Source organism: Sparus aurata, chromosome 5, assembly GCF_900880675.1.
Source record: "Sparus aurata chromosome 5, fSpaAur1.1, whole genome shotgun sequence".
Taxonomy (NCBI): Eukaryota; Metazoa; Chordata; class Actinopteri; order Spariformes; family Sparidae; genus Sparus; species Sparus aurata.
This window is the reverse complement of record NC_044191.1, coordinates 10,042,072-10,069,615: the sequence shown is the minus strand read 5'-3', so window position 1 is coordinate 10,069,615 and position 27,544 is coordinate 10,042,072. Positions and strand designations below refer to the sequence as shown.

Sequence of the window (27,544 nt, the reverse complement as noted above, 5' to 3'; positions counted from 1 at the left end):
AGTTCCTTAGAAGTAGAATTAATATCAAATTCTATATGCTGATAAACCACAGGCCTGCTAACACTGAAATACAGGCTGTTTATAAGGCAGGAGTAACATTTTTTATAATATGAAATCAGTGCTGAGAAAGAAGTTAGCATGTGTGTCAAAAGGTAGTGGGAACATTTTTAGGTAAATAAGTGAGATTATCTAATTCTGCAAAATGCAGAAAGACTCGTGAATGTCATCCTGCAGCTGAGATACACATATTAAGGGGAATTATGTAAACAGAACACCTGAAACACTGCGAAATAAATGATTGTGAATCATTTGTCACACATGCTGGTAAACTGTCTTTTTACTTGGCTGCGGTCCCTCTGAGTGCATTCGCTGCCGAGCTGCGAGCCTAAAAAAGGCCCGAACAATGCAGGGGAGTGCAGAGGTCAAAGGTCTGATCTTGAGTGATTTACTGGTGTGGTCGGGCTTAATTGAAGACAATGACCCCCGCAACCCACTTCAACATGAAATCAATACCAACAGACCAGCTCATTCACCATTTAGGCTCGGAGTTTAGCCTCCATATGGCTCAGGCGGGCGGCCGACATCAGGCCGGCCGACCCTGTCAGAGAAGCTGAGGAGTCCATTCTGCTTCCATTGCACACGTCATCATTTACAGCCAAAGTCCGAACCAAAGCTGTGATCATGCAAATAATTGAGAATGGCCGAGCGTCAGTATCATCATATCATTGTGGTTTATGAATATTTTGGAAGCAATACATGTTTTGGTCTCCCTCCAACCTGCTGCTGCTGCAAAAAATCTGGATTTATCAGAGTAAAACCATCGAATCAACACAAGAATGAAATGCAATAAAGTGTAGAATCAGTCTCTTGATTTGTTGGCCCTCGAGGACGTTCAATTTGAACAAAATGTTCTAAATAGCGCAGCCAATTCCAGTTTTAGAGGGCAGCCTTAATACCTCCTCAGTTTTAAATGTAATCTGTCTTCTGCTGCTGCAAAGTACATGCAGCTCACCCCTCGGACGAGGGCTAAGACTGTGGAAGCTGAATGCATAACACAGACATACAGTCATATGGGTTGAGTGAGTGCTGGGTCAATCTCCATTTTGCATGAGTCTGGTTTTTATTCATGTAGAAGTTTTGCATTCTTAATGTGAGTACAACTGGGGCGACAGGTAATAATACTTCTAACTCATCAGGATCAATGTCCATAAAGCGCCCTATCTAACAATGCAAAAGAAAGTGAAACATATTCCGGATCTATTCTGGGCCATTCCCATCCACCATCCACGTTTCGAGGAAATCTGTTCAGCAGTTTTTTGTGTAATCCTGCTGACAAACCAACCGACAACCAACCAACAGATGACATGCAAAGACAATAACCTCCTTGACGTAAAATAATTATAGTCTTCATTCCTCTTTTGTAAGTCACTCATGCTGAGATCCACGTCTTCTCCTGGAGACAACTGACAGCAGCAGCATTCCTGTGGGCAGAAGGGCGTTCAGGTTTATCAGTGCCATGCGGGAAAAAGCAGCAGTGCTTTACCTTTCTGGTTAATCAGCTTAATGCTGGAAACACTTGTACAGCGTATGATTTGCAGCCATTGATCACATCTGACATGTATGATTTCCCCAAACGGGTGTGACTCAAGTTAAGTGTAAAGTGATGACTGTGGTTTTTCCCAAAAGCCGAAAGCTGCTGGTCTCAAATCATCATGTGTTGCAACATAGACTCCAAAAACACACAGTCCTGCAGCTGAAGCCAATCAATAACAATGCAACTTATTTATGAGGGTAATATTTTATTTACAAAAGTCAAATATCACAATGATGTAGTGTTTGACCAGAGATAATGTAAAGGTAATACTGGCCTTACAATGAACTCCACTCCCAAGACTGGTCAACAGTGAACTGCTAAAAGTTAATTACTTAGAAACGGTTTAATCTGCACAAATATTTGCATCTGTGACTCTTAACTTGATCCCGTTACGGCGATGCATTACAGACAGTCCAAACGTGATATGATTATCTGTGAATTTATGCATGACAAGTATTTGTGTATACATTTTCTGACCACTGAGCTGTGTACAACCGATTCCAAAAAAGATAGTATAATCTGTGTGACATAAATAAAACAATGTGATCTTTTTTTTTTTTTTAATCCGTTGACACAAATGAATTAAAGACAGACAATATATTTAATTTTTTACCTCAACATCAACAAGTTAGGACAGGGGCAACAAAAGGCTGGGACAGTTGTAGAACGCCCCCGAAACACCTGTCTGCAACATTCCACAGGTAAACAGGTTCATTGTTCAAGAAACAGGCATCCTCAAAAGGATCAGTCACTCACAAGCAAAGACAGGATGTGGTTTGCCAATCTGATTGTATAAGGGATATCACTACTGTTGTCAGTACAGTTCATTTTCAAATGATGGCATTCTGTTTTTTAAATTTACTTTTAACACAGCGTCACAACTTTTTTGGAATCGTGGTAGTAATACAAAAGACGTTTGAGAAAACACACAATGCAATCCTCAAGGATGATCTGGTGATAATGGATGGAAGTAACAAAACCACAAACATATTTTAAAACTCTTTCAATTAGTCAATAAAAGGATCAAAAATAATGATAATCTAACCAATAATTCACACATTAAAAATATATAACAGCACTGGTGCTACAGTATGTGACTATGAACCAACCAACCAAAATAAGACAAAAATCAAAGAAATCCAAACAGTGCCTTCTGTGTTCACATGTTTTGATACAGAATTTTTTTGAAGTACGAGTGAGGCCACGTGTCGGAAACATCCAAACTCCTTAACCGCAGTTAGAAGCAAACACAATAGGCCGACAGCGTCAACTTTTGGCAATGAAATAAGGTCGATGCCAACCAGAACAGGGTGAGAACATTCTGAGAGATTTCTGTGCAGACTAACTGACAGATAACTAAAGGTGACTCTCTCTGAGTGAGGAGATCAAAACATGAGAACTGCTGAGTTATAGCTCGTGGAATAAAGCACTTGGTATTAATGTACAGTTGGTGGCAAACAGGAAAAGAATGCTACTTTATATTCAACAGGGTGAAACACACTGCTGCTGCGTTATATGAATTAAATCCTACCGTAACATTCATAAACAGAAAACTGCCGTAGTCGCTTTACAAATGATGTTGGCCTTTTGTACCCCGTGTAGTGTAATTTCTACAAATATTAAAATCATCCTTTACATCTATCAAAATCAATCCTGAAATAGATTTTTTCTTTTTTCTTTTTTTAATTTGACCCACTTAAAGCTGCTGTGAGGACGTGGCTACACATACGTTACATGAAAACAGGTCAGTAAGAAATTCATCATAAATGATGTTTTATCTACAGAGAACATCAAACAGGTTAACAGGAGACGGAGACAGCAGCATTCCTCTACTGTGTTTCCTGTTCTCCTGTACAACCTTCTTAAAGTCAAAGTAAACGACTTCAAGAAAAAGGAGACATGTGAACTAAAAATAAAAGCATGCATGCATAGTAAGTTTTCATCATTTAGTTTCGGCTCACAGCAACACTAACATTCTTCATTATGTTAACCCTTAAATTATTTACAATGGACATTCATAATACTGGACTCTGATTAGCTGATTTATAAACCCATCCAGCTAAGTTGCTAGAGACTAACGGAATGATTTGATAAATCACACAGGGCCCAAAAGAAATGACTACATTTATGTTGTCTTTACAGTTGTTTGCCTGACAATGCCTGTAAAAAAAACAAAGGGAATATTTTTAAAATCTAACAACTAAAATCAAAAATCTAAATCATAATTTAGTTTTGCATATATATTACATGTACACATCCATAAAAAGGGGCTGGTCCACAGTCACACTCTTCATTGTTTGGTCGTATTCAGAAAACAATCTTCACTGCTGTAAGCAGGAATTGTAGAAGCATCTTCAGTGACACTGAGCCTTCAGGGCCGGGGATTTAGCAGACTCAGAAAACACCAAAAGCTGCTGGTAAATATGTGCTATGGGCAGTGAGATCAGAGGTGAGACACTGGGAATTTGAAGAAGAGGATTTCACAGCAGCTGGCTGACGGGTGGGTTGTAGCGGCTGACCATTGTGCTGATTACCCTCCAGGCCTGTGGCTGTGGCAGAGCTCTGAGGATGGTGCAGTTATAGACCTGCAGACACACACACACACACACACACACACACACACAACACACACACACACACACACACACACACACACAGTCTTATTACAACACATGCCAACAGAAACAAAAGCAGAAGAATGACCCTGTGGGCAGAATTTGAAAGGAACCTGGAAGTCATTCAAAGCTGCAATCAAAGCGCACCCGCCTTCATTAATTAGGCTACCCAATGCCACATGATCAAAAATAAATCTGTTATGATGATATAAAATGTAGTCGAGCCACTTGTGTCCTGGAGTGAACTTTTTTGTGTCTCACAATGACAAAAAGCAGGCCGGTTGTCGCACCTTTATTGTGTGGATCTCATCATTTTGCCGCCCTCTGACAAAGGACCTTCATGAAAAAGCAGTCCATCCTTAAAAAAATACATTTAAACGGCAGCAAAACAAAATCATGGCCGTAAAAATGCCAATATGCTGTCCGGCACAATGCATGTCTCTCCAGCCGGCCATCCAGGTGGTAATTAATGAAAAGAGGGCCCGCAATGCACTTAGTGTGTAGCCACAGTGACAGTGGAGAGGATTCGATAGACATAGATCAGTGAAAGGTGCTGATCGCCTGTGGTCCTACTACGCTGGACACAAAGGAGCGCTCGCTCGTGTCCCGCAGGCACTTCATCTTAGTTCATAGCCCGACTCCAATGGGCCAGCTTGGGTTATGGCTCTCAGGGGAGTGGAGCAAGATTACTGTGATCGCTCTCACAAACTGAATCTCCCCCCCCCCCCCCGGAATAACCACATAGACATATAACACCTCTACATGCTGTATAGTACAGAAACACACTCACTGGCCCATGCTCTTACCATTCAGAAAGATCCAAGTCAATGTTCAGTCGTTCTTCAGTGAGAAGAACAAGAAAACCGGCTACGAGAAAACCACAAGAACACAGCAGAGTTACTCTACATGGCTGTTTGATGGTTGCCTGCACAATGTACAGTACATTCTATTCAAAGTGTTACCTTATGGTCCCCCATACAGACATTAGGACCCACTGTGTTGTAAACAACGGTCTTCTCACCATCATCACTCTGAAAAAAGAACAAACTTTGATGTCATCTTGACAAAATTAAAGCTTACATGTACCTTCTTTTGGTGAAATGTCTGTATCATAATGTATTACTGATTTTATATACATTCTTGTGCTGGTAGATGTTGAGACTGGCACATTTGACCAGGTGTGACTCCATGACAGCATTAAGACAAAGAGCTGGATAATACAGTCCTCAAATATAATGCAATCCTTAGTCTATGTTGTGATACACAAAATATATCGATATTTTGAAAACTCCTCAATAACACATCGTAAATGTTAGGACTGAATGAAAAAAATAACTTTTGACCTGTCAAACTCACTGAAGGCATCAAAACTATGAATGAACACATATGGAAATATGTAGTAAACAAAAAAAGTGAAATAACTCAAAACTTGTTTTATGTTTTAGATTCTTCAAAGTAGCCACCCTTTGCTTTTAATACTGCTTTGCACACTCTTGGCATTCTCTCGATGAGCTTCATGCGGTCGTCACCTAAAATGGTTTTTCAACAGTCTTGAAGGAGTTCCCAGAGATGCTGAGCACTTGTTGGCCCTTTTGCTTTCACTCTGCGGTCCATCTCATCCCAAACCATCTCGATTGGGTTTAGGTCAGGTGACTAGGTCAGGTGACTTGGTCAAATAGCCCTGTAGAGATGTGTCTGCTACTAGAACTCTGTGTGGCATTCATCTGGGCTCTAATCTGAGGTGCTGTTAACTTGTGATTTCTGAGGCCGGTGACTCGGATGAAATTATCTTCACCAGCAGAGGTGACTCTTGGTCTTCCTTTCCTGGGGTGGTCTTCATGTGAGCCAGTTTCGTCGAAGCACTTGATGGTTTTTGCGACTGCACTTGGGGACACATTCAAGTTTTTGCAATTTGCCGGACTGACTGACCTCCAGTTCTTAAAGTAATGATGGACTGTCGTTTCTCTTTACTCAGAAGTCATATTATGACAAGAATCAATCAGCTAAGAGCTGTCAAATAGGGCTGTCACCTGTGTACCAACCTGACTTCTGCACCACAAAACTGATGGTCCCAACACCATTAAGAGGGAAAAAAATTCCACACATGAACTCTGACAAGGCACACCAATGAAGTGAAAATCATTTCAGGTGACGACATCATGAAGCTCATTGAGAGAGGGCCAAGGGTTTGCAGCGCTGTCAACAACGCAAAGGGTGGCTACTTTGAGGAATCTAAAAGATGAAACATATTTAGAGTTATTTCACAATTTTGTTTACTACATAATTCCATATGTGTTCATTCATAGTTTTGATGCCTTCAGTGACAATCTACAATGTAAATAGTCGGGGGGAATAAAGACAAACCATTAAATGAGAAGGTGTCCAAACTTTTGACTGGTAGTGTAAATTTCAAAATGTTATCAGAATTTTGATTAATAATTAGCAATGAGGATTTAATGACGAGGTTGGTGAAAGCAATAATTAGAACAAGTAGAACAGTCTCAAAATATAATTTTACTGTGAAGCAGCCTTTAAAGCCTGGAACACCTATGTCATATCGCAATAAAACAATATTTGGAATCTAATACGAGGAATAGTCTCATATCACAATTAAGGTATAATAGTGACATATTGCCCAGGCCAAAAAAAAGAAAGAAACAGTCCAACCAGAGTGTCACATTAAAATCAACAGCATAATGCTATCACCTAAACAGGGTTTTGTTAGAGTGAAGTCACAGTTTGACAGTACATTCACCATATCATACATACAAGTCCTTTCATCTCACGACACATTTGTGTAAAAATGTTGTCCTAATTATCATATGAATTCTTGAGTGATGGCCAAAAGTGTGTTTTCGGAAGTCACCACAACACTTCATGACACAAATAGTCAGTGAGATTTAAGAGATATCACGTTTACAAGAATGCTGGAGAAGGCTGGAGGAAAAGCCGCAAACATCATGTCTCCTGCCACAGCTTTCGCCAGCATGGAAGCATACAACCGACCAGCAAAAAAACCAAAGCCCACACACCTATCTAAGGCAGCGATAGAGTCAAAAGGGCAGGGTAAAAGACGTCTCTCAAAACAAGGGTGAATATTCTATTAAAAGAAAGGTGAGAGATTTAAATACAGTGTGTTGTGGTCTTAATTCGAGTTGTAAAAGCAAATAATATAACTTTTGGCTATAAATTCTGTCATAAAAAATATTCACATTCTCACGTGGTTACAAAGGTATTAGAAAGCTGTACTTGCCAGGAACATTACCTGACAACACATAACCTGACAACACATAACCTATGAAGATTATTTCTTGTATTAAACGCTATGAGCTTTTCCCCAGAGAATATATTCTGCAAGCCAAGTGGAAATGTAAATACAAATAAATAACATGCAGAAGATTCAGCATTAACTGTGATACTGCAACCATAAGCATTGACTGACCTTGTGGATGAACTCTTGGGCGGTGTGTGACATGAGTATACGATCGCACCAGGCGGGACAGCGAGTGTTCATGTACTGGGTTGGTTTAGTGTACTCTTCACTGTAGGGGTAGCTGAGAGAGACAGAGTGTTTATTTGATATTGACAGAAGTGGGACTTTATACTATGAACAAGCAGCTCAGTTTGAGGTCTTACCTGGGTGGAAATTTTATGTCCTCTTCCCCAATAACATCATGAAAGCCTGCAGGTTCTTTGTCATATTTCAGAAGCTGAGGAAAAGAGGTCACTGATCAAAAACAAGCGCCAGGTGAGTGAGTACAACTTATGCAAGGGTTAAAACATGACGAGTTATCAGAGGTGGGTCACCTCCGAACTTTTGTATTTACTTTACTGTCATTCAGGACTGTACTTCCGCTGATAAGGTGTAATCTAAAATCTGTGAAGACATGTCAGATTGTTGCCAAGCAGGCTGGTGTATATAGGTCCCAGTTTCTCTGATTAGATCAGATTGGGTTAAAGTTGACATCTTGCTCTCACCGCTCTACCGTTGTCCTCCCTGAAAACCGCCTGATGTAGATATGTGAACAGCTTCTCCTCAATGTGAAGCAGCACCTGCCGGTGACATGAAGGCAGGTTAAGTGGAAAGCAGCAGGAAAAATAACATGTCAGTTGTCATCTCAACTGAGCTGGGTTTAATCACCCGGTGGTCATTGTCCTTTTCTTCGCAGATGATTTTCTCCACTTCGTTACTGCTGTCCTTTTTCACTGTCTGCACGTCTGCCGAAGTCGACAAATGCTGCTCACAGAAACACGAACACAAAAAAGGGTTTGTGTCAATGTGCCCGGCTGATACCCTCCTTATAACCTGAGCTTCAGGAGAAATTAAATTACCTGGACAAGACTTTGTGTGTCCAGACGGAAGTTGAAATCTCCAAACAGAAAGAAAGGCAGAGGGGGGAAGCGGCCGTCTGATATCCTGCAAGTTGATAACACTGTCAGGTACACACAGAGGCTGTTCACACACACTTTACCCCCATCTGCTGTTTTCCCCGCAAATAAACATCTTCATGTATATTGTTTGTCGAATTAACAAGAAGGCTCAAAGAGTTGAACATTTATTTTAGATAGCATTTCACAGTTTATAACATTTCTCCTAACTCCAACACTACAATTTTTTTTTCTTAAGAGAGTCTTAGAAGTTCTCCACGGACATCGAAGAAGTTGCCTATATTGGTTATTCGTTAACGTATTCTTAAAAAAAATTGAATGACTTCAAAAAATTATTGTCTTCTTTCACAAATTTGGGTTACTGATGAAACAAGTTAAACAGTGTTTAAACAGCTGCTAAATGTTAGCAGGTACGATGCAATTTAAACACAGAAGCAGACAAAATGACACTTTTTACAGGGAGAGAAACAACTTAATGTTCTGCACTTAAAGCACAATTGACAAAAAGGCATGAATAAAGTTTTACAAAGTTTCTCTTCACTCAACAACTCGTATAATCAAGCAGTTTGTAAAAGGAGTCTGGGGAAATTGTGGTTAATAGTTCAATTGTTAGATGAATCGACAAACATCTGCTGCTAACAATGGTAGGTTAAGAGAGGCCAAACATATAGTTTGGAAAGAGTGACTGGATCTAGAAAGCGCCCTCAATGTGTCTTGAGTTGTGTTCACTCCTGTACTCAGAGCTGTCTACTTGTGATCAGATAACTCAGGACAGATGGTGCAAGGAAATGTCAACAGCCTTACATATGTTTGGGTGTTCTCCACTAAAAAAAAAAAAAGCTTCCTTTGTGTGTGTACAAATTCATGAACATATAATATTTTTAGAATAGTAACATGGGAAAGGCTTTACAGTATTAGCCAATGTGAAATACACATTCATCTGAGATCATTCAGTCTAGAAAGGAGTCTTCTTTTGTTTTAATTTAGGCTATATTTGCTGTCATCTTGTACATTTTGCGCCTTAATTGTGGCTGGCAGCTGGAAGTCTGACCTGTTGATGACATATCTGAGCGCGTTCTTGCGGTTCGCTGAGTAAATGGAAGGACTTGAGTTGCAGGCAATGAGGTTGGAGGCATCATGGAACAGGTGGACATTGACCAGGTCCAGAGCTCTGTGAAGAACACACACAAACACGGGGGAAATATGGTGATTTGTGGCAGATGGAGATTAGAAGCAGGAAACACTGTGATAACACTAAAGCCTGACATCTGATAGGTGTGTACATGCATGTGTATGCACATGGGTGTCACTCATGAGAAGCTGTCTTATCAATGAGTGCACTTGTGTTAATACTGAGTCCACAAACAAGCACATTTGTCTTTTCTGCCGAGCTTTCACCCCTTTTCTTTGGCTGTCACTGGAAAACAATTAATGTGCATCCAACCAACGACCTGTGTTGACTCACAGTGGGATGTTGTGGCACACAGATTATGGGCTCCTTTTGTTTTTACCCCGAGGTAACAGCACAGCAGAGCAGATAGTGACTAATGTCCTCAGATAACACAGACTGTAGCAGGTTCATTTCAGGCTGTGTTAAGCTTTCAATTCAGTGGATTCAAAACATGGATATCATGTATTCTCTGATAATTACATTAAAAATGTGTACCAGGGCAGCGTGCTGAATTGTCTTTGTATATGTACAATAGTTCATAACTTTCACAAGACAGTTTAGTTTGCAAACTATATGAATAATTTTCACAGAGGCGAGAAAGCCCTAGATGAAAATAGTAACTGAGGTGATGTGAAAACAAAAGCTGTGAGTTAGAGTCACTGCCGCAGCGGTGAGTAATTGTTTCTGACCCTGGTGAAAGTTCAAACAACTCAGAGGGAGGGCTGGGTATTGTACCTCAGTATGATTTTTTGCACAAACTAAAATGTGGACACTGTCAAGTATCAAAAATGGATGAGATATTTACTGATCAAATCATAACATTTGCCAATTTTAGACCATTTCATTTAGATTAAAAGTTATTTTGTCCTCTTGTGCTTACAGAACATCTCACAGTTGAACTTTGGCTTTGGATAATCCTGCATTAAACTGTTGACCTCTTGTTGGCTGCAGAAACAAGCTGTACACACAACACTAACATACTATCACCAAGTTAAGCTGATATGGTGAACTTGTTAGCCAACAATTACAAAATACCTTTTAAGTGAAGTTGTGTGTCAGGCAACCTGATGACGTTTATCCTACCACTCATTCTCCTGTTAGCTCCATTTTGGTCTCAACCAACAGAGGAGGAAAAACACAGTTGCGAAATGCTCCATTAGCCAGTCACAAACTGTGTGTGTCTGCTGGTTGGTGTCTGGTGCAGAGCAGGTAGTGATCGTGGTTATTTAGAGGTTTTTTTTCTTGCAGCTGTATGCTGTGTCTAACACCAACACTGATAAGAAACATTAAAACTACAGGCTGTACAGCCAAAACAATTAGCTAATGCTGCTAAAGCACTGTAGAGCTGTTGTTTCTAAAGTCAGATGTTCTTGCACCAATATCGGTAAGTGATCCGATCAGATTTTTGTGTATAGACATCACCAATCAGCGTAGGTTGCTCAGGTAATGATGAAGGCGTCAATCACTATTTACGCTGGTGATGCTGCTTTTTAACAGGAAGGCATGAGATATGGAGTTCCAATATAAGGAGGAGAACATTTATTTCAGCGTGACTGTCCACAGACTGTTGTACTTCATGTTGTCGTCCATATCACTATTCTAGTAGCAGCATGGATTCTGCTCATCCATTCTGATGCACTTCCATAACTCCATAACTCCATAACTATTTGCCTGTATTTCTCCTTGTGTGTCTTGTTGCGAGTGACACAAAAGACACTTAAGTTTGATGCAAGCAGCCACAGCGTCCAGAGTGAAACACATCTATAGAAATATTAAGCCATATTAAACCACATCCACATCCTTCGATCCAATCTGCAAAAATTATATTTTAGGTGTTTGTTTTGGGTTTTTATTGCCATCTAGACTTCATATAATCAATCTGGATACAATCTGGGTATACCAAAAAAATAAATAAATAAAAGATTATGGCTGGCAGTCCCGAAAAGGCTAAAAATGGATCTCTGTCACACAGTAGTAATCCTGTGATCCAATGTGAATACAAACATTTTAATAACATGCTGCTTTTAATTTTAAAAAATGGTTATGCAGGAAACAGATATTTCTCAGATGAAGGTTTATATTTTCAAAAGTCACATGTATCAGCAACTGCTTCCTGGGTGGAGTCAGAATAAGAAGCAGAAAGACAAAAAAGCCTGCACCTTTGTTTAATGACAGATAAGATAATCATGATTTCCTTTATTTTATTTTCCACATTTCTGGAAAACTTTGACATCCCCTCCATGAGACTAATTTGTATTTGTATTGTAGGGACTTCAAAAGATGAACACACATTTTTTTCCCGCTTCAAAAAGGTCAACAAACAACTGGAAGTGAATGTGAGTCAAATCCAGCCTGGATGTTTTTATCAAGGTGAGTTTAGTGTAGAGTACATACTGGTTGTGTATGATCCAGCGGGTCCTCATGAAGCCCTTTCTGGACCACTTGAACTGCAACAAAGACAAACCAGAGTGAGTCACTGAACAGCAGTGAGCCGTGTCTTCGAAGGGCCGAACTGATAATTATTGATTCCGCCACATAATTTGTCTCATCTCCCTGTCAGAGCAGGCAGACAGCCCATACAGCCCCAGTAGACTCATTTGTCCTAACACCTCCCTTTGGCCCTTATGTACCCCTCCCCAAACCTGCACACGCACACACACAACACACAACACACACACACACACACACATGTAGGCATACAGAGACAGAGACTCATGCATACATACTCACATCAGGCCAGAAATTCTTTGGGAATTTTTCTTTTTCCACTGTGGTGACCCTGTCCAGAGAGCCCACATGCTTGTTCTGCCCCGACACTGCTTTAAAATCCTCAACTGTGAGAGATAGAGAGGGGGGAGAGAGAGTAAAAGAGTGAGAAAACATGCAAACACAAATCAATAAACTGGTGTTAACCTCATCAGAGCCGCATATGTGATGAGAGGATCTATAAGCGAGCCATTAGACTGTGTTTGGTGAACAACAATCGGTTTGGGCCACACAGCGAGTGGCAGCTGCAGGATGTTTATGGTTCTTCCATAAGCTTTTCTGAGGAGCTTTTTCACGCCTAACGTGACTGGACTATGCAGCAGGAAGATAACAGCTCCATTTTAAATTCAGGCTCTTTGCAAATACCTGGCCAGGAGTGGTGGCCATCAAACTGCCATTAGACACAGAGAAATGTTCTGGAACCATTGATATTAAAAAATGACAAAATCTGGCCAATAATATGCAACATCGCTCTTATGAGCCATTACCAAAACAGTACAGGATGCAGGGGGAGTGGTTCAGGTTGAGATCTGAAATCATTTCATTTTTTCAAGGAAAAAAGGCATTATGAATCCGTCAGCAGCTGAAGGACAACAAAATGATGAAAATCAATGCAAACATCATGCATAAAGAAGAAAGTTTTACCATTAAAATCATACTGATGGATGTCTTTCAGTGTCTTGTGGATGAAGTACATGCTCCCCAAAGCCTGTGGAGACAGAGAAATAATATTATCTGATAAATGTACCGGACAAAATAAATTAATAAATAAAAGCTTATAGAATTTAAAATCATTTTCAGTTTTAAAGCCAACACATCACAAAAATGCAAGTGTTTGAAATTCATTCTGAAAAAATTACACATTTAATGTTGTTGCAGACACATTAAGTTTCAGACACCAGAGTCATCTTTAGCTAAATATTGACATGTGTTGGTACCATTTTAATTTTCTTTGTAACGATATGCAATTTAGAGGGTAAATACTGACACCATTATAAGGTAGTAAAAAAACTGTGATATTGATAAATGTGGATGTGTGATATTTTCCAGTTTAATAAAATGTATTGTCTGAAGTGACATCACTGTACTTAAACAGTACACGGGAATTTAATCATTATAAAGTACTGCAAGAATCTTTTTTCTGCATAAGAATAAAAAAAATGAATATGAGGGAACATAAATAACGACAATATTAGTCAATAATATCTGCCAGCTGAGACCTTGGTCTGGCTCTAGAATAAGAACTCTAAGGCGTCACAGTTTGGCTTCAAAATGATGCTATCTCTATGCTAACTCCTTGCAAGCAAGCTATAGGGGATAACATTTGTTTTAGTATGGAATGATAGATAGACTGTTTTCAGTTAATACCAATAACAGACGCTTCTCACGGCCCATACGAATAACATAACCTATAACTTACTTTTGTATTTCAAAAAGGAAGTTCATATCCTGTGGTTTGTGCACAATTGAGTGTCATAAAGGCTCATCTCCTTTCCCTCCACTCAGAGCCTTCGTAGAACATGTGCTACAAATTGCTACCATGTCGTCTTTCTTTACAAAAGTTTTTAGTTTGTGTTTACTGGTGGATCGTAAACCAACTTCCAAGGTGAAATCAGCCCCTTGTTGTGTCTGAATGTGTAAATGCTGCCCTTTTTATATGTCAATGAAAGCAAGTTGGTTCCATTTATCGGCTACAATTTCACTGATACCCGATAAAAAACTGATAATATACATTTCCCAATATCTGGGTTTAGTTTTTAAAACCAAAATATCACATAAGTGCAAAAAAAGGGTAAGCTCCGTCTGTCTCATTTAGAGTGCTTTCACAGCAGTGATCGACAATCAAAACTTTAAACATCAAAAACAGGAAAAGTCAGCTCAATCCAGCCTCTGAGGTGATTAATTGAACTGTTCATTTCCCCATCATGTGAGCTGAATTACGAGCCTTGTATTGAACGATGCAGTGCGACACAGTTTATTGTTGCTCTCCCAAAGACACATGAAACTTTAAAGAATAGAGACGTTAAAGTGAACACGTAACTGCACGACACGTCCACACACTGCCCCTCTTGCACACACTTCAGCACCCAATCATCCCTGACATGGGGCTGACAATTTTTAATGTACTAACTGCCTGCTCCACTGATCTGATTAATCATGCCCTGTGAGATCAATAAAGACAGAAAATTAAAACAATTTAAAAGGTATTAAGCAGTAGGCCTGCTGTCTGCCAACGCTGCCACTGTGACTGGGGGCTGAAGAAAAATCTGCCGGCGCTCAGAGGGCTCGGGGCGTGACGGACCGCTGTGCAACCAACCCCCCCACACAAACATCCAGCCGGAGCATGAGAGATCTCTCCCTGAAGAGATCATTTATCTTCAGTGCCAAAGTCATCCTCATTTAATAAAATGGAAGTGTCTCCGTGGACGGCTCCAGTGAGCGGCAATTAGCGACCAACTTGTCCAAACTGAGGATAGAGCAGGGGAGCTATTCGAACGAGTCTGATAGGGTTGTAAACTAAAACCAGAATGTTTGTTTGAGAAGCACGTTCGTAACAAGTTTTAAGTTTAACATAAAAAATGACAGCAAAATGACAACTCTTAATGGGGTTTCAAGGACTGTATTCAGATAATTAGCTCAGGAAAACCGATCTAAATCTGGCCTAGTTTATGTTGGATGAGTAAAATTTAATGTTTAAACAGTACGGCAAAGCGCACACACTCTCGCACTCAAACACAGATGCACATTCTCCTCCACATACTCTGCCAAACACCTATCTTCATCAATCAGGTTTGTGCACAGTTTAATAAAAAAATATTGACTTACAAGTGATTTTTTATCAAAACACCATTTGTACTGGGAATGCATGCAAGTCTGCCCCCACTACTCCTGCAGCCCCTCTGAAAGGAGAACCCCCCAAACTCTCTCTTGGCCATATAACTGATGATCCGCAGCCAAGGGGAAACAAATTGAAAATCAATGCAGGTGGCACCAACGAAATGAGAATGAGGCATTAGGAGGGTTGGGTGTGAGGGGGGCCTGCAACCCTCTCAGGGCAAACAGTGGAGGGTGCGAGCGCTCGAGTGCAGGGGAAACTTAGTCCCAGCTGTCTTCCACACCCCCCCTCACACTTTATTTATCGTGCACAAATGGGCTGAAATCAATAGTTTTAATCTCGAGTTAAATGTATTGACTTTGGCCTGTCTCTCCCACACCTGGCCATTGACTTTCCCCTTTTTACTTTGCACACCTTCAGTGTACTGATGCAACCATTGACCCCTACTGTCAGACGTCCAGTGCGGAGGTATCACATGGGAGGAGTAAGGGTTAATAGTTTAAGAGATACTCAGCCACTTTTCTCAGATGGGGTTGTGGAGGTGTTAATCTCAACTAGGGCAGAGTTTTAGACAAATTAAACTGGCAAACTCATAATGAGCAGCTATGTGTACAAGGAAAAAGAGTGAAAATGTGCTTGTGCTGTGTGAGGGTCAACAAGAAGAAGTTAGAAGCAAGAAGTGGCTTTAAAGACAGGTGTGGAGATTGAACTTGAGCCCAAGACCCGAGCAGCCACTGGAGTGTGTGTCATGGAGACAGAATCTGGGTTCAACGATGATGACATTGAAGATGTAGGTTGTGGCATTATTTACTTAACAAACCTGTATTTAAGAGCATCTCTCTCATGTCTGTGTCCATGTCATCTTGGAGATCTTGCAAGTGGCTATGGATGGACACGCGAGGAAAGACAATTTGAAAATGGCTGTGGGCGGAGCAGGGGAGCCAAAGTCGATGGGCGTGATCCTACCCAAGAGTACTCAGTACTTAATGTAATAATGTTATAGTAGTCCCTTTCACACAGAGACACCACATTATCGCTGCAGCGTTGGTTCGCCAATTCTCCGTCATTGGTCATTCATACAGACTGCGGCTCCTAAAGACATGTGACAGTACACGTCATGATGATGACGTCTGTGTGTTTTCAAGGTGTTTCCCCAGGTGTCCTCCTGTCAATCTAAACCCTCTGATAGTTTATAATCATATGGATGATATGCTGTTATAATGTGTAGTGATTGAGATCCTAACCCATGAAAAATCCTGGAATGTGTCAAAGTTATGTTTTTCGCTCTGAATGATATAATTAAACGATCGCCATCAATAAACTGGAGGCTGTTTGACTCACTCATTGGGAGGGAGGCTATTTTCTGGTGGTTCACTGAGGTCTCGGTCGGGAGGGCTGACTGTAGCAGTGATTATTTTCCAACACAGACACTTGGTGAGTTAAAGTTTTTTGTCTGTGACAGACAGTTTTTTGGGCAGAAATGTGACGAAGAGTTGGTAGGATAGGCAAGAGGACAGACGCTTCTCTGTGGTATATTTTTCCTCACATAAGTTGCCAAAGACAGTTACTACGTTACTTTTGTTCGGTCATGTAACGTTGCTTTGTGGGACATTTCTCTTTATTTTGTTGAGTGAGGGACCTGTGTAGTTATCACACATCAGACCGTTAGCCCTCGATAAGCGCAGCTGGCTCATCCATTGACACTGGTTCGGTTCGCCAATACTGCGCCTCTGATACTACCTCCACTGGTGTATCAGTGCCAGCGACATTCATACAGAGGCAGAGGCGGAGAATTGGTGCAGGATCCCGCATCCAAACGGCAGTGTGAATGGGGCTAGTGACTAAGTCACTAAAGGGAATGTCAATATATTGACGACACCGCAGCTTGTGTGATCATTTTCCATTGAAAGATGATCTTTAGTTGATAAAATGTCAACTTTCTAACAGTCAGATTAGCCTAATGGTGAAAATTAAGACGTTTTATGAAACACTGAGTTAAACTCTAATCTCACTAATTTTCTATAACATATGAGATTATAAAATGTAAACCATCATGCTCAACCCCTTATTTATCACATACAATTAAATCTTGTATCAGGGCGCTCTACTACATTTATTTAGTTATTTATTCTAACAGTGAAAACACAACTTCTGTATAAACAAATCCAAGATTACAACGAGTAATGTATTTGTGCAGTAAAAAGGACATTATGGCATTCTTCGACAAGGCCAAAAATGCGGTCAGATGGTGGCTGTTTTCCAATCCAAAATGCACATTATATTGAATACTATAATAGGACGAATCCCCATTACTGATGCTCCACTGGGGTCTACAAACTCTGGCCCTTCCTAATGTGTTGGCCAGCAACACCACAGAGTATATCTGAAACCTCCAACTACCTATGAGCACTAACATGGAGGAGGACCCCATCTAGTGGAAGAACATGTGAACTTCTGTGTTTCTTACTGTGAAGCTGTTTTCTGCTTGGAACTGGTTGTCCACATAGATGCAGACCCTGTTAAAGTCTTTCATTTCCTCACTGGTCTCAATGCTCCTGGAAAAGAAAGAGCAGAACAGAGCTGTCATTAAGCAATTTTGAGCCGAAGAGATTAATTTATTTCATTTATTAAATTCTGACATAAATATGAATCTTTGTTAGTTTTCTTAATTTTCTGTGAATGTAATCTGAAATAATGGGTGTCTGGGACTGCTTGGTGGATAAAACAAACTAATATGTGAACTTGGGCAAACATTAATTCATTAATGGAAGAAATAATCAGGTAGATTAATCAATGTGGAAATTAATTTTTCGTAGCAGCTCATTTTGAATTACAAGGAAAAAACAAGACTTTCTTTGTATATGATAATATCAAGCACGTGTTGAGGAAAGAACTGAGCATCATGGATTTTGAGCAGTACACCTGTCCTACCTAAAGAAGTCTTCAGCATGGCCCATGTTGACCATGTAGTCCTTCCCTCCCACCTCCTGGAAGTGCAGGGCGATGAACTGCGGCTTGTAGTTGTGGATAGTCTGTAACAAAAGCAGCACAAACAGGTATTACTGTATGGGTTTTATATTACAGAGTAATGAGGAATAAAGAAGGTCAACATTGTGTGTTACAGTGTGAATTCCTGTTCTTGACATGATATGGTTACAGTACATTGCCAGTCATCCTCACAGTATCTGTTTTCCAAAGACACATGGAGCTTATGCGTATATTGGAATGTCACCATTGTAATGATTCTTTTTTTTTTTTATTAACTCCATCAAACTGTCTACAAACTGTCAGAGAACTATTAATCATTAATGTGAGACCCAGCCGGCCCAAACTTACCTTATACAATTCTTGTAACCATTCATTTTGAATTTCACCCACCTATAAAATAAGAAGAAAATCATCAAAGGCAAGACATTTCTGGAAAAAATGTTTCAAAGCAAATCATATGAAGCTTAAATGGAATTTTTGCCATTTACCGATGAAGTTATTTACATTATGCTTATCATTGTAAGCACTGCTAGGGGTTTGAAAGCCATAACAAAGTGTATAAAAAGTCTGCCATGTTAATCAAACATGATTATTCCTTCAACAGCCATTTTCAGCTTAAATCCGTTGCTACAGTTTTCAAGATGCTATCTGCACATGCTGGCATGGTGCTGCAGATCTCCAATAAACATTTTAAGTAAGAAGCAAGTGGAAACAACTTTTTGATTTCTCATGGTGAGGAATTGATCATGTTGTTATCAAGAAAACAAAGCTTGATTGACTTTTCATCTCAAGATAATTGTATAAAAAAGTATAATGTGAGCACAGCTCCATAGGTTAGGACTGTAACTAACAATTATTTTCAATCTTGAGTACTCTGCTTACATCATCAATATCAAAAAATTAAAAAGGAAAAAAATTACTCATCAAAATTTCTCAGAGCCCAAAGGGAGATATTCAAGTTGCTTATTTTATTCAACCAACAGTCTGAAACCCAAAGACTCTTCAATTACTCCCATAAATGACAAAGAAAAACATTAAATTCTTAAATTCAAGAAGTTGGAACCAGCCAATGTTAATCATTTTTCCTTGTACATCAATACTAAACTTGCATAACAACCTGCTCCATAACAACACTGTCATTCAGCATTGTTATATTGTAAAGATGTTATGGCTAATGTGTTAGCAGAGTTTAGGAGCGATGATGTATTCTTGGAGACTAACCTAGAAGTTAGCATTACCCTGGTTCCCTTGACAAAAAGCCTATGAGATTTTGGAACTAGATTTTGGAATATTACAGAGAATATGCCCTACACAGGCTACGTACATTGGGGTTGCATGACTTTCAACGTTGCCACCATTACACATCTGACTGTACAATCACTGTATAGGTTTTCTGTAAACTGAAGTTTGCCTGTAAAGAAGGACTAGTGAATAGATGAGTCTCTGCATTTGGTGTGTTGTCGTTTAATGTCTGAGACAACTTCTGTAGTCTCATTTAGCCACTTGTTCACTTTATAATTCAATTGTGGGACATTAAATGATGAATTGTATGTCTTAGAACAAACCCCGTAGATATCTTGGCATCTCTGGTTACCACAGAACTTATTTCAGGCATTTAACTGAAAACGTATTAAAAACCTCAGACGATGTGCAAAAATGCTAACCGATTTCCGTGTATTGGGACTACAAAACTCTATGATACTGCAGGCACAGAACAACATCAACATTCATTTAATGTCCCATTAAGTCCCTGGTTACTTAATAAGTCAGTTGCATGCAATATTAATAATCCAAATGCTGAGCTGACTACTGTTGCAACAACAGTGTATAAACTCTTTTGATAGAAGCTATCGCATTTTAGTAGGCAAGCTAACGTTAGATAGGTGACACTATTTCAAAGTTCACAGAAACCATGCCTCTATCCCCCTTACATTACCTTTATTTCTAAGTGCATGTCCCTTGTTCTAAACAAGGACCATTTATTGATTGATGTATTCCATTATATCTATCAGAGGTTTATGGCTAAAAACTGATATTTTCCTTAAAAAAAAAACTGTATAGCTTCTGGCTTAAAATGACATTTCCAGCTGATAAACAGGTCAAATGAAGGTCAGGGAGTCACCAATCACAGGGAGATAATACTGTGAGCTAACCTTAACCTTGAAAAGGTTCAAACAATAGACATTGTCCGGAAACATGATCCTGTACGTTTCCACTGTGTGTTCCAGGATGTAGTAGTGTAGTAAAATGTAGCTGCACCTGTCATAATCTGGCAGCAGTCCACATATCATTCCTGAAAGGGAGTATAGGATTGCATAGCTACTTGACAGCTGTATGAGAGTCAGTGTTATGATCTGATAACACTGTGCTGGTGCTGTTCCTTGGAAATCATAAGTAATGTTGTTCCAGGACTATTGTTAAAACTAACCCATCACATTTTTCTAATGCAAAAATACACGCGTAGAAGAAATGTTCCTTTAAAACAAATTTTTACTGTTGTAAAAAGGGTCTATTTGAACCCTAACCATCATTTCCTAAACTGAACCAAGAATTTTGATTGCCGAAGCCAAACTAAACAGCAGCAGATAACTATAAAAGAAATGGCAAATAACATGAAAAGTTAGAGTAAAAATATTAAATGAACAGTATAAAGTTTCGAAGTTTTTGATTGAGAGTCCTAGACTTTACCGACTCAGACAAGATAGCTCATTTCAGATGCAGTTATCGTCACAGTTTCCTGATGGTCGTGGAGCAACTTTAATCACGATGTTCCAGGAACAACACCAACAGATGTCAGATACACCACGCACGGTAGAGTATGTATGAGGAAGGCAGGCAGAAAAACCTTACACACATCAATCTGTCAGACACGATTGAGGCTCATCTTCAGCAGGCCCTTCTCTGTTAAATTCTATTCTATTTTTCGAGTAAGCATCGCAAATAGCAATCCAATATACTTGCTCTTTGCGATATTATTCCAATAATTGTCTAAGTATCTTTAAACTTTAAAATAAAAACAAGATATCATCATTTTAACCTTGCATTGTGATAGAAAAGCAATATTTTTATTGCATTACAGTGAGATGGGAACCCCATTTTTTGGTGAAAACCAATGAATCAAAGAATCTTAAATAAGTAATCATAAATCAAAAGGTCCTCCTGCACAAATAAAAGATTAATAAATGATGGAAACCTCATCTCCCTTTCATCCTTAATTTTGGAACCTTTAGTATTTACACACGGATTTAACTTGTTTTGGTGGGGGATACAATGTGCAGGCCATGGTGACAGACAATTCAAAATAATAAACCTGACCACAATCAACTTGATTGTTTATCTTGATGGGCGATAAAATATGTTATCCTCTGATTCCTAAGTGGGGAAGTCATAACCTCTTTTATATAAATGAACATTAGACACATGTTATTACTTGTTTTCATGATGTGAAATTGCTGTTCATTAGTTCCAACTTGATGCCTTGCGTAGCTGTAAAATAAGTTAATCTTTTGAATTGTGAGAGGGAAAGTTCAGGATCACAGGATCCTCTCCTATTTGAAAAACTATCCTGTAAACTTAACAGTGGTATTTGAACGTGTTGTTTCTTAACCACCTGTCAGAATTTGCCCCACATTTTAATCACAGAGTAATGTACAATCTTTCTCAATGCCAGGTGCATTCATACAGGCCCAGAAATGGCTTTGCATAATGTATTTGCATGGCAGGGGGGACAGGGATGACTGCAGCTCAGACACTGTAATCTAAAGGACTCTCAGATCATTTTGGATGCTTACATTCTGTATGCACTCATGACCATTGGCTCTGTCCAACAACCCCTGAGTCATTGAAATATAACACAATACAGTACAGCATATTCACATTAGGAGAAAACCCTGAAACACCCCCTCCAGCAACAAAATTGTATCTTTTTCTTCCTGTGGCAAACTAGCAGCACTGTGTCGGGCAACAAGACCAGACCTGCTGGATTAGAGAGGTCTTTAGTGATCGTCCACAGGATACAGGATAACAGTTCCAGGGAAACTATTAGCTTTAATGAATCCAGCATGGTGATTCAGATAATGTCTATGGTTTCAAGCTGCCTGATGATAATACTTGGAAAAGGGGCTGAAATGTGTCTTTGGCGATAATGTGGAGTCGACTGTCTAACTGGCTAAACTGCTCTGTAATGACAGTCTGCTGGTCCAGCACTGTAAAGCAATAGGATTTATCCTGTGATGTGCTTAAGCCCTTGCTCTTATCCCAAAGGCTGGGTGAATGTTTAGGAGTGTTTGTTTACAGAAAAAGGGGGGCTTAAATAAGTAGAAAAGCTCAAGTCCCCCGGGGAAGATATTCATCTGTTTACATATCTCCCACAATGGGATCTAACATGTTTTCATTGGAGCCAGATTTGGCAACCGGAAACATGGTCCTGAGCCAAATTTCCATGAACGTAAGAGCCCTCCCCCCTGCAGTGTCTTAAGTTTTGTCAGGCCAGCACAGGCCAAATATAATAACTACTTGTTATTTAGCTATGACTTTAAAATAGTTAAATTCCAGTCTAATCTCTTTAAATTCATGATAATAAAAGGTATTTTTTCTGTTATTTTGTAATAGAGAGAAACATCAAAGACTAGACAGTGAACTACAACTAACATTATGGAAATGCAGTGATGCCACTGGAGCTGGCAATTCCAAACGTCATACAGTATGACTATATACTGACATATGAATAACAAAGACCCTCCCTGATCTAACATGACAAACAGTGATTTTCAACAGGGATTGATTGTATATCATGAGGTTGCCAGTCTGGGGGGCCAAACCTGGACAAGAGTCCATTACAGGTACTGTGTGTAATAATATGATGCAATTAACAAACATGTATTACTATTTTCTGTGCAAAGTGAGACATGCAATGGCCTGTATTGATTTATATAGGACAGTGGAAGTTTTCTATCCAAAGGATGGAACATTTATGTGCACTCTCAACAATAATAGTGTGCAACATTAGCTTACATTAGCTTAGAAATGGAGAGTCCAAAGTCAAAGCTGGCATTATTGCAAACCAGATGAATTATATTGTTATATTGTGGCTTTATTTGCCTAATTACTTGGTAACATGGATGAACTGCTAGTTAGCTAACATAGCAAAATCCTGCATTGAGGGGATAGTGTTAGCTTATTGATCCAGACTTCCGGGCTGATCTGGCTGGTAAATTGGCTCGCTTGCTGTTTGCAAATTGCTTTATTACGCTAACATTATGGTCGCTTTTAACGTTAGCTGATAAATTGCAAACATCAAGCTAGTTAGAACATAACTTTACAGTGGAGCTAGATAGTAAATGCAAAGATGGTGCCCATTCTGTCAAATTAGAGCTGCTTGCCACAGTTTTCTGGGCTCGAGGAAAGTTTTACAAATATAACACCTCCTTGGATGAGAAGTTCATAAAAGAAAGAATCATAATTGACCTTGTTTGCTGTTCAAGGAGTTCATCAACAGTTTTACATATGCCTCTTTTCTAATGGTGGTCCGGGGGGAAATGCTTTTTGTGCTTCAGGGGAATCTTCACAAAGTTAGCTGGGTAAATGGAAAAACAGGCCAAATAAAAGAGTGATACTTATCCTGAATATGCTTTAAATTATTTCCCAGCATTCCGTGTTTATTCTAGGGTTAAGTCTCCTGTATGTATTGTCAGTGTTTTGGACAGTGCCCAGGGTGATGCTGGTTTGTGCCGCAGAGTGCGAGGAACAGGATGCTGACTACAGTTCACATTAAGGCCACTGGCGTCAGTGGAGTTTTTAGCCACTTAGTAGCAAACGCCATTTTTAAGACACGTATGCATTTTATAATTAAACTGTGGGACATTTAATGATGTATTTTATGTCAAAGAAAAAAAAAACATAAATATCTTATCTTTGTGCTAACCACAGACCCTATGTCAGGTATTTAACTGAAAACCAATTAAAAAAAGCTCACAGACTTCGAGAGGAGGGAACCAGATATGCAAAAATGCTAACTCATTTCCAGGTTTGAGGACTACAGACTACACAACCCAATGGGGATAATGCTTTTTGGGCTGCAGAGGAATGTTTCACTGCAATATGGCGAGAGGTCACCGGGCCAGTTTGGAAGCAAAGGCTGAGCGGCACCCTCCTTTATTTAAACATAAAATGTCCTGACAACAGAACCATTGAAGAGATAACATATGTTACAGAATTAAGCAATATCTAATTGTATAATCATAAATGAAATGGCCAAAAAGATTCATTAAAAAAATTTAAATGGTGCCATTATTAGTCAACCTGTGGAGACAATGTCAGAGCTGAGCCTTCAATGTCACAGTAGTAACTTTAGGGTCACAGATTAAGATGAGACAGCGGTCTCTCCACTCATTTCCAGACATTTATAGACGATCTGAAGTGTAAATGATGCGTTCACGCTCACTGGTCTGACTGGGAGCAGGCTACGTGGGCGGTGGGGCTGCGGTCCCCCGGGTAACAACTTCATACATCAACTTTGCCCGTGGCTTTTTCTTTTTCATCAAAAACAGCGGATAAACACTTCAGAGCGCACGACACTGACTTCTGACAGAGAAACACGGCTGCGTAATCCAGTACTGTGGTGTTCGATATAAAAGTAACGTTAGACAAACGTTACAGTTACAGTACCGTTAGCTCATTAAGCGCGTGCTAATTAGCACACTTGTTGCATCCTCTAAGTTAGCTACCACAGACTTATGCTAGCAGCGGAGCTCATTCAAGGTAAAACCCACCTCCTAAAGCCGCGCCACTAATTATTTCTCCATCACTCCTAACAGCATTAAGTACAAACCTCTGGCAGCACGTCAGCCCGGTGTAGTTTTAATGTTACCAGTCTACTTACATTGTCAAAGAGTGAGCCGACATTCGCGGTGACGAGCAGCACATCAGTGTGTGTTTCCATGTTAACGTCCACCTTGACAAACAGCTCGAGGAAACTCCGTCGCGTCGCCAGATGACGCGCGTCCAGGCCTGTCCTCTCTTCTAGAGCTTATAGAGGCTTACTGTGTGAGCCAACACCGCGACTATTAACGCTCAGAGCTCACCAGCATCTCACTGAGGACACTGTGTCGCTTCTGGTCCAACTTGTTCGTTGATGGCGGGTATCGGGTCGTCATCATATGCCGGAGCGGCGCTCATATCCATCGTCGAGCCGACTCGAGGTTAAGTAAGTTGGTTTGACGACCGACATGCGTGGATTTCCGCCTCCCCTTGGTTAATTGGACTAGTAGCTTCTTAACGGACTTGGCTTTGCCCGGCGCATCTGCTGCTGCCTTGTCAAACGCGCAGATAACCGGAGCGGGCGGTGCTGGGTGGCGTTAACCAACTCCGGGGCTCCGCCTCCGCCCTTTTGGGGTCAATTACAGTCTTCCTTATGTTGAGGTTGTCACCGGAGAGCCGACGTCGTGGCGATCAGTCCAAAGCGAAACCTCAAGATAATCCCATAATGTTTAATTACCATGCGAACCTGTGTGTGTTTTATTACCACAAGCATGTTTATTATTATTATTATTGTCACCACAACTTAAAACCCTTCTATTGTGTTAAAATGGCGCTATGTAGTTTTGGGGATGAAATCTTGATTCATTTAATGACTGAATAAAACAGCCATCAGTGGACAACACATTGTCACACTGTTTTACTGCGTTCATATTTGCCGGAACCTTCTGAAGACTCACCTTTCTGGTTTAAACAACATTCTGGGGACCTTGTTTCCCTCTGAGGACAGCTTGTTTATTCAGCTGTGCGAGTGGATCGTTTTTGAGTTTGTATTGTTTCCATATTCATTGTAAATGTGAAGATAGTCCCAGAATATTTGATTACCATGGAAACTTGACTTTTATCACCACAAACCTCTTTTTTTATTTATTTTTGTATTACCACAACCTAAACCCTTCTGCTGTGTTGAAAGGGAACTATATAGTTTTGGAGAGGAAATCTTAACCATATTTCCCTCTGAGGGTGGCTTGTTTATTCAGTTCGGAAATGTATAGTTTTGAGTTTGTATTATTAGCATGTAAATGCATGTAAATGTTAACGTTCTGAGTTTGAATTTCTTTTTTAAAAATGCATAGTGTCCCTTTAAAGGAATACTGTAGTTTTGAGACCAATTTAAAATTAGGAATTGAGTGTTTACAATATTAATGAGATGATTAATATCATAACAAACTCATAACTAACCCATAACTGCATAACAGTATGAACTTGTGTTGTCCTTTAAGATCAGCTTCTCTTCAGATAAAATGTTTTCCCCAGAACTACACACTCCTATACTAGTACAATGATAACTTGTAAAATGAAATCAAAACACCTTAATGTATTACTTAACTACTCGAGGACATCGGAAATACCTGACAGGTCTCAACTCACCACAGGCTTGCTCTGTGTGGTCTCAACACAACAGGAAGTTCGTCACTTTCTTTCTGTGAAATTCTTTTTCGTTCAATGGAATACCCCCTCACTGAAAGTTTGCTTCTTTTCTTCTCCCATGCTGGCTTACAACAGGCAAACCTCAAAAATGTATCTAATAGGGGGGTCTTATCTTTATCTGTGACTCTGCCTTAGGCGTGTGCTCATCAGTAATCACTGCAACCTTTGCTACCATTGCGGCAACTGCTCTTGTGTAAAGAAGTCCTGCAACCAGGAAAATACACTATGCCAGTGTTTTGTGTTTATATGCATGACCTGCAGCTTAGTCATTTTCTCCAGAACAGCCTGCCTCCCACAACTTCCAGTCATCGCAACAGCAGAGTTGCTATAATATATTACAGCGCATCTACAGTAGCTTTCTTATTCTGCCCAGTGAACCGCATAGCTGTAAAAATCTTTATTTGCAGTAGATGGATCTGTGCCATCCAGCAGTCTGAGCAAAGATTGCAGGGGGGCCTGACTTCAGCTCTCCATAGTGCTGCCAGTGAGCTGTTCAACCATGGCATGGTTTACACAGCCAACCTTTTGAGCTCCCTGCTTCCTCTTACTCCTCCCCTGAGCACTGTGTGCTTTATTCACCAACATCAACACATCTATTTGAAATGGCTACACCAGACATGCAAAAGAATGCTGCCATGTCCATCACCGGTTTGGAAACAAAGAGTGTGAAAGGGGGAAACCTCTCTGAAAGGAGACTGAGGCCGTTTACCACAGCCAGG

At 40.0% G+C, this 27,544-nt stretch overlaps 1 protein-coding gene across 1 annotated transcript; it reads right to left on the bottom strand.

Annotated features, from left to right (window-relative positions):
• Positions 1-1,779: 1,779 nt before the first annotated feature.
• inpp5l (inositol polyphosphate-5-phosphatase L) lies at positions 1,780-25,750 on the bottom strand. Its single transcript, XM_030416655.1, has 16 exons — positions 25,240-25,750; positions 18,708-18,749; positions 18,303-18,403; positions 17,839-17,926; positions 13,181-13,244; positions 12,500-12,603; positions 12,164-12,216; positions 9,650-9,769; positions 8,542-8,626; positions 8,351-8,446; positions 8,188-8,262; positions 7,846-7,919; positions 7,652-7,763; positions 5,172-5,240; positions 5,016-5,076; positions 1,780-4,179 (listed from the first exon to the last, which is right to left on the bottom strand). The coding sequence occupies exons 1-15, from the start codon at positions 25,297-25,299 to the stop codon at positions 5,041-5,043; spliced, it is 1,179 nt and encodes a 392-aa protein (XP_030272515.1). The 5' UTR covers positions 25,300-25,750; the 3' UTR covers positions 1,780-4,179; positions 5,016-5,040.
• Between the last annotated feature and the right edge of the window lie 1,794 nt (positions 25,751-27,544).

Coding starts and splice junctions, on each gene's coding strand:
- inpp5l (XM_030416655.1), bottom strand. CDS start 25,299: ATGGAAACACACACTGATGTGCTGCTCGTCACCGCGAATGTCGGCTCA. Junction 18,404..18,707: donor GGTTACAAGAATTGTATAAG/GTAAGTTTGGGC, acceptor CTTTTGTTACAG/ACTATCCACAACTACAAGCC. Junction 8,447..8,541: donor ACACACAAAGTCTTGTCCAG/GTAATTTAATTT, acceptor TTCTGTGAGCAG/CATTTGTCGACTTCGGCAGA.